The following is a 6,132-nucleotide window of genomic DNA, read 5'->3' as shown; positions in this document are numbered from 1 at the left end:
GCTCGTTAATTACATGAGCTCATGTAATTAATTGATCCCTCCCACTGTCGCCTGGGTGATAAGGAGCCGCATCCAGAAGCGCCTGGGAAGCTGTGATTCAGGGAGGTCAACCAGAGGCCCATACGGCTCATCATCATCATCATCATCATCATCATCACCATCATCAGTCCTGGCTGAATTTAAGTTCGGGCAATCTGTGTAACTGCTTCAGAAAAAAAGTTAGAACGCCTTGTATAGGCCGTTCAGCAGCTGTTTCGTTTGAATTAAACACGAATAAAAAGCAAATATTCAGACGTGTTTGGGTTGTAGGTGGATATATAGACTAGGCCATCCCAAATCAATATTCTTAATAAAGAGTCGTATCGAAAGTTTCTGAATTCCATCTGTTTGGGACAATTTGCACAGTTTGTAAAAACAAAACAATTGTGACTTTTTGAAAATGATAAATAAGAATATGGGCCTACTTTTCTTCACCACAATGCACACAACTGACTAGCCTACATGAAAAGGGATTTTTAAGTAATTTGTTCCACTATTTGCCTCAATAATGAATGGATGGCAGCCTGGACTCACTGTTATCTGAGACAGTTTCAGATTTTTGAATGTAATTCTTGTCAGTTCTATATAAAGTCAAAGAGCATGGTGATGTGCAAATTCAGCATATTAGCTTTACCAAAACATCAGTAAAGGTTCATCTCACTGATGCAGGTAGTATATCAGGTAGAAAATGAAACTATTCAATAGTTGACAAGACATTTTAGATACAGTCCAGTGGACAAATTCATTTCAAGCCAGCTTTTAAACATGCACAGATGTGTTCTTGCACAGTGAAGCCTGTTCTCTATTTGATGTCAGAACGCAGACAAGACTGGATTATTATAAAGGCACAGAGGACACAAAAGCAGTACAAATACATCAGAAGAGGTGAATGTCAAATCACCAATAAGCTAGACAGCCAGCCCCACAGTCTGCTCCTCCTCCTCCTCGCAGATGACTACTATACTCAGAGTACAGGATTCATCATCTCAGGCCAAATAGGAAGTCAAAATCTTTAATTGTAAGCAGAGCTGCTCAATGAAGTATGTAAAGACGCTTCAGTCAGCCTTTTTAAACCTAGAATCCATTCCGCACTGTCCCAGTAAACTCACAGAAGATGGATGATGCCCCGAGTGAGACCTCGTGCAGCTCAAAAGTAGGACAATAAGGAGCAGAATATGGAAGGAAATTAAGAGCAATACATGGCTCTTTAACAACGAGCTGGCGGACAGTTCGTAGCGTTTTTCTTTAGTTTGATGGACATTTTGAATCCAACAGGAATGCATGTGAGTAATGGTGCCTAATGAGAGTGGTCTGAACAGGTGAATAGGTTAACATTAGGCAAAACTGTTTTTAAAAGAAAGATTTTCAGACATCGAAGTTGCATTTAAAATGTAGAGTCAGCAATTCTGAAGAATGCTTTTTGACAATTTTTTTTCTGTCAACATCAGTGAATATCTCATCAATTCACTACAAGTCTGAAATGTGTCTGCGCTGGAAAAAGAAATCCAGTCTTAAAACACAGCCTAGGCTCTGTAAATGTGTATGTTGATAGATACGGGGGGGAGGGGGCCCTGTATGTTTGTATAAACTTTGTTTAGATACGAGTTTACAGAGCCTATGCTGTGTAATAACACCAGATTTTTTTCCCAGCACACACACAGTATGGACAGGTATCGGATCGTGAGGGGATATTCACTGATTTTGATAAAGTGATATTGTCAACATTCTCCAGAAAGGCTGACTCAACCTTTAACTGTTGCTTCAACAGCATTTATACAACTGCATTTCAATGTGTAGTTGAAACTTGCTTCAGATTGAAATAGAGTCATTGGAATGCCCTGGAAACAGGAGTTATATGTAACCTAGATATTTCAAAACTTTCCCATTAAACCAAAACACTGCTTACAGGAGTTTAATCATGTTACTGTACGCGTAATATAAAAACACCCACAAAGACACAATTTTCATACATGACTTTTTTAAATGTTTTATTCAAAAGCACAGACACAATCCAGACATTTGAAACATGATATCAAGTATTTGAAGTTTAATCTGCTCCCACATGTTGTGAATACTTTTTGGGTTTTATTTTCTAAAAGTCATAGCATGTGACGGCCTACGTTACTGCAGGCTGTAAGTCAGCTTCCTGTCACGGAAGTCAAAGGTGACAAACAGCGAGCGAGGGTCTTTCTTGTTTTTACGCACAGTGATCTTCCCCTTGAGCTCCTCCCCTAAAATCAAGAGCAAAGAGAGAGAGAAGAAATACCAACATCAATAGACAATTTAGTTCAAATTGGAGGGATAGTGTTTAAAGCTGTGATGATCACTGAAACCAGCTGCTGTGGGGTTTAGTTGGAATGAACGTTTTGGCACACGATCGCCTATCTCTGCTGTGTCTAAATGTTCACTTTGAACAAGAAGCTGCTCTCCAAGCTGTTGAAGTTAAACAGTATTCAAAGTTCATTTTCAACCCAAGGTTTCTCAAGACATTTTACAACACATTTCCAGAATGTTGAAATAAAAATAAAAATATGTCGAATTAACAAAAGACAAAGATGACCACAAAACACATAACTTCAAAATAAGACGAAGAGAAGATTTGGCTTTTGCCATTAAGAGTTCAAGTCAGGAAGCTTTTTTAACAAAGGTGGGAAGCCCTCAAGCATTGAACCAAAACAGAAAAACATGTTTAACAGTATGATATCAAATTACGAAGGAATCGAACATACTGTATGTAGGCCATATAAACACCCATTGTATTACGTTGTAAAAAGTATAGTAGGCTGTGTGTATGTACAGTAAATATTCAAACATCTCAAGCTAGTGTTAAAAGGAATTGTTAAACTGGAAGGGGCTTTAGTTCATGGAGTCATGCTACATCGCTGAGGGATGTTATGTTGTTGTCAACAATTCCCAATCCTTGGAAACTAAATAAGACATATTAGGTAAGCATTTATGTAAAAATATTCATGTAAGGTGCTGTGCACTATTCGTCCCAACAGGTCGCTTAAGAACGAACGAGTGAGTGGATTTTTTGGTTTTTGTTAACGTTACAATTTCATTTTTACCATAACTTCTCCCAGACAAAAAACACACAAAAAGGCAGAAAAACTATTTCGCTCAGCCAGACATCGATCATTGTGTTCATAATAAAAAAGTAATGAATAACTGCTCATGAGAAGAGATTCAGCCCTGCAGCTACACAATGCTGCTGAGCTCAGGCCTCTGCAGTGCGAGCGGAGAGACACACTGGCGCTCATAGAAATGATGACGTGTGTAAAGGCAATATGGTTTTAATGTATGTTAATAGGCTTGATTGTGTGTGAGTGTGTATGTGTATGAACGCAGGACCGTTAAACTTCCAGATGGCAGTGTGAAGGAAGTGCATCTACAGTAGGACGCATGAGCAGTCAGGACGCCAGGAGGAGAGGCCGATGATTATGACACATAATCACTCTGATTAACTTCACGTTTGACTGCTGGAGGTAAACGAATGTTTATCCACACGGAAAACAAGCATCCGCACATCCCCACATAGCCCCCAGCCGCCCACTGCTCCTCTCTCTCTGTGCTATACAGACTCTTCATTGCTCTAGGTTAGAGGAGGACAAGGGGGCTGGGAAATGCTGACTGTGGCTCTTTTTGCCAGCAAAGCGTCCGCCATGGCTGCTGTCACGTCTTACTCGTTACCATGCCAACGCCGCTGTCACAGAGTCTTTGCCACTGGCGCCGCACTCTGGGTCTGTCACTTCACTGCAGAGAGGAGGACAGGCAGCCTTTACACTGTAGGGGGCTTTTTACAAATGAAGAAACCACAGTGTAACGAATGAACAAAAGCTATTATAAAATGAACTTTGCTACATTTTAGATACTGGTCCTGAATATAAAGACCGTGTGTTAGTCAGGTGATAGACTTCCTCCTATGTTGGAAAAAGAGCATAGGATGAAACTTAACAGTCCCTATACTAAACCTTTATTAATATAGCACTTTTTCAAAATAATGTTACAAAGTGTTTAACAGCATCTAAAGACAACAAGTAACCAAACCAAAAATATAAGCATTCTTGCCTTTTTTGGACTCAAACTATGCACACTTCAGCATTTGATGTGCAGGGCGGGTCAGTCCGGTTCTTCCAAAGCCTCAGCAGGATAGTTCTCACTCTGGAGGGACGTGCCCAAAGAACTCAGGCTGGGATCTCTCTTAAGGAATGACCAATTCCAAATTAGACTACAAAAAATTAAAAATCTATTATAGAACACACAACGTTCAATGTAAAAAAGCTGAAATGGCGGGAATGTGATTTAAAGTGGCGAAAGAATCTACAGTGGTCAAAAAAGATTTAATGACTGCATGAATTACTTTTTCAATCTGTGTTAGGGCAAGATTTCATCAATGAGAACCAAAGTTAAGTTACGATTTCTGGCTTCCGGTACATTGCCTGAGCTATGCTCAACAGCCAACACATGGAAGGCCACAATAACAGTCTGAAAGACACTGTCTGACCCGGCCACTCCATCACCAACTTAATGAACTGGGTCAGAAGTTGACACTATGGATGCAGGACAACCCAGCCGAAACAGAAAAGGTCATGGTGTCTGTTTCTTTGTTTTCTGGGTGGCAAAACACGGTGATCTGTGTATGAAGGCTGATGTGTGATATGTGTGCAACTGACTTCTAAGATCCTGACGGAAAATGTACATTTCAACAATCTTAAAAACACATCAACTGAAATCCGTCGCTTCTTCAGCTCCTCTTCCTTCAGTTCCTTCTTTCCAGATTTCAGGTTGTGCTCAAACTCGTGCAGATTTACAAAGATTAGCCGACACAGACAACCATCTTAGTTATAAGTACATTGGTTTGACAGCATGCACTATAGTTACATTAGTTATTTGTGACTCAAATAATAGATTACCATTCTAGCCCGATTTTCCCAGTCCTGGATGTATTTCCTTCAAAAAGCAAAGTTGCTCAACCCCCCAACACTCTTAGTTTTTTCTTTATTTTATAGGAAATGAACAAAGGGGCCTCCCTTTTTGGCGACAGCAACAGGGCCTGGGTGCTTATGGAGTGCAGCGGGCGGTTGCAATCAAACTCAACTTGGCAAATGGCTGATAAAGGTCAAAGGAATAATTGCTTGAGCTTTGCTGACCTACTGTTGAAACACAACTAAAAGTGACAAAGAGGTTTGGGACTGGAGACTTTTGCCGTTAAAATAAACTTAAAAACTGTCCAACTAATCCCTAATGTTTGACATCAAAGTATTAGAACGTTACGAGCACAATCACCAAGCACATGTCTGTTCGGTGGTGGTGCGACTACACCAGCTCTGGTGTAATCAGTCAAACCAAACTCCCCTTGGAAGAGGGCCTCAGTGCCTTCTGTAAACCGGCCACTCAGATGCTGGGAGAAAGAGTTAACCATGTGTGGAAATGAGTCGGGGAACGGAGCAGAGATGTCGTACATCAACATGCCAGTGTCATTAAGCACAACCAGGCCCTATAGAAACAGCCCATCTCAAGCCAACGCAGGTCCTTTCTCCATGAAATTACACTTGAAATACACTGATGCCTTCGTGATTTATTTTAAGTGTTGTCATTTACATTCAAACCATTCAGTTCACACTCCTAGTAGTAGCTGCAGTTCCATAAAGTGAAGGAAAGAGTACACTGAGCTAAAGTGCTCATCATTTACCGTTTTGAAAACAGATTTTTACCTGTGAGGGGAACACAGCCCATTTCATGCAAGGTAAATTAACTAGACATGGGTTGATACATGACTCCATGACACCGGGTTGTATCAGGCTGATGATGCATTTCACAAATAATTCCAGTGTCTCTAAACGTGCAAGGCAAATAAATGCAAGCTGAAGAGATGGGGGATTGGTCTTTCAATGAGCAATATAAAAGAACCGAGAACAGAAAGATTTACTTCAGAAACAAATTCTGTTATTGGATATCCATTGAAACTTTATTTAATCTCTATAGATCATAAAATGATGTCGAGATCCTATCGGAATCATCTAAATACCAAAAGCATTTGGATGAGACACTGGGGTGTACAGCCAGCTTCCACCTCAGCCCCCTCTCCCTGAC

General features: G+C 40.4%; 1 protein-coding gene across 1 annotated transcript in view; it reads right to left on the bottom strand.

Moving 5' to 3' along the window:
* Positions 1-2,030: 2,030 nt before the first annotated feature.
* prmt3 (protein arginine methyltransferase 3) overlaps positions 2,031-6,132 on the bottom strand; it is a 50,298-nt gene continuing 46,196 nt past the window's right edge. The window contains exon 16 of the mRNA XM_080034476.1: positions 2,031-2,270. Within this exon, the coding sequence (XP_079890602.1) occupies positions 2,161-2,270 (110 nt within the window). The 3' untranslated portion in view covers positions 2,031-2,160. The remainder of the gene's footprint in view (positions 2,271-6,132) is intronic.

Source organism: Ammodytes marinus (assembly GCF_949987685.1).
Source record: "Ammodytes marinus genome assembly, chromosome: 1".
Lineage (NCBI taxonomy): Eukaryota > Metazoa > Chordata > Actinopteri > Uranoscopiformes > Ammodytidae > Ammodytes > Ammodytes marinus.
This window is presented reverse-complemented; position numbering and strand designations above follow the sequence as displayed.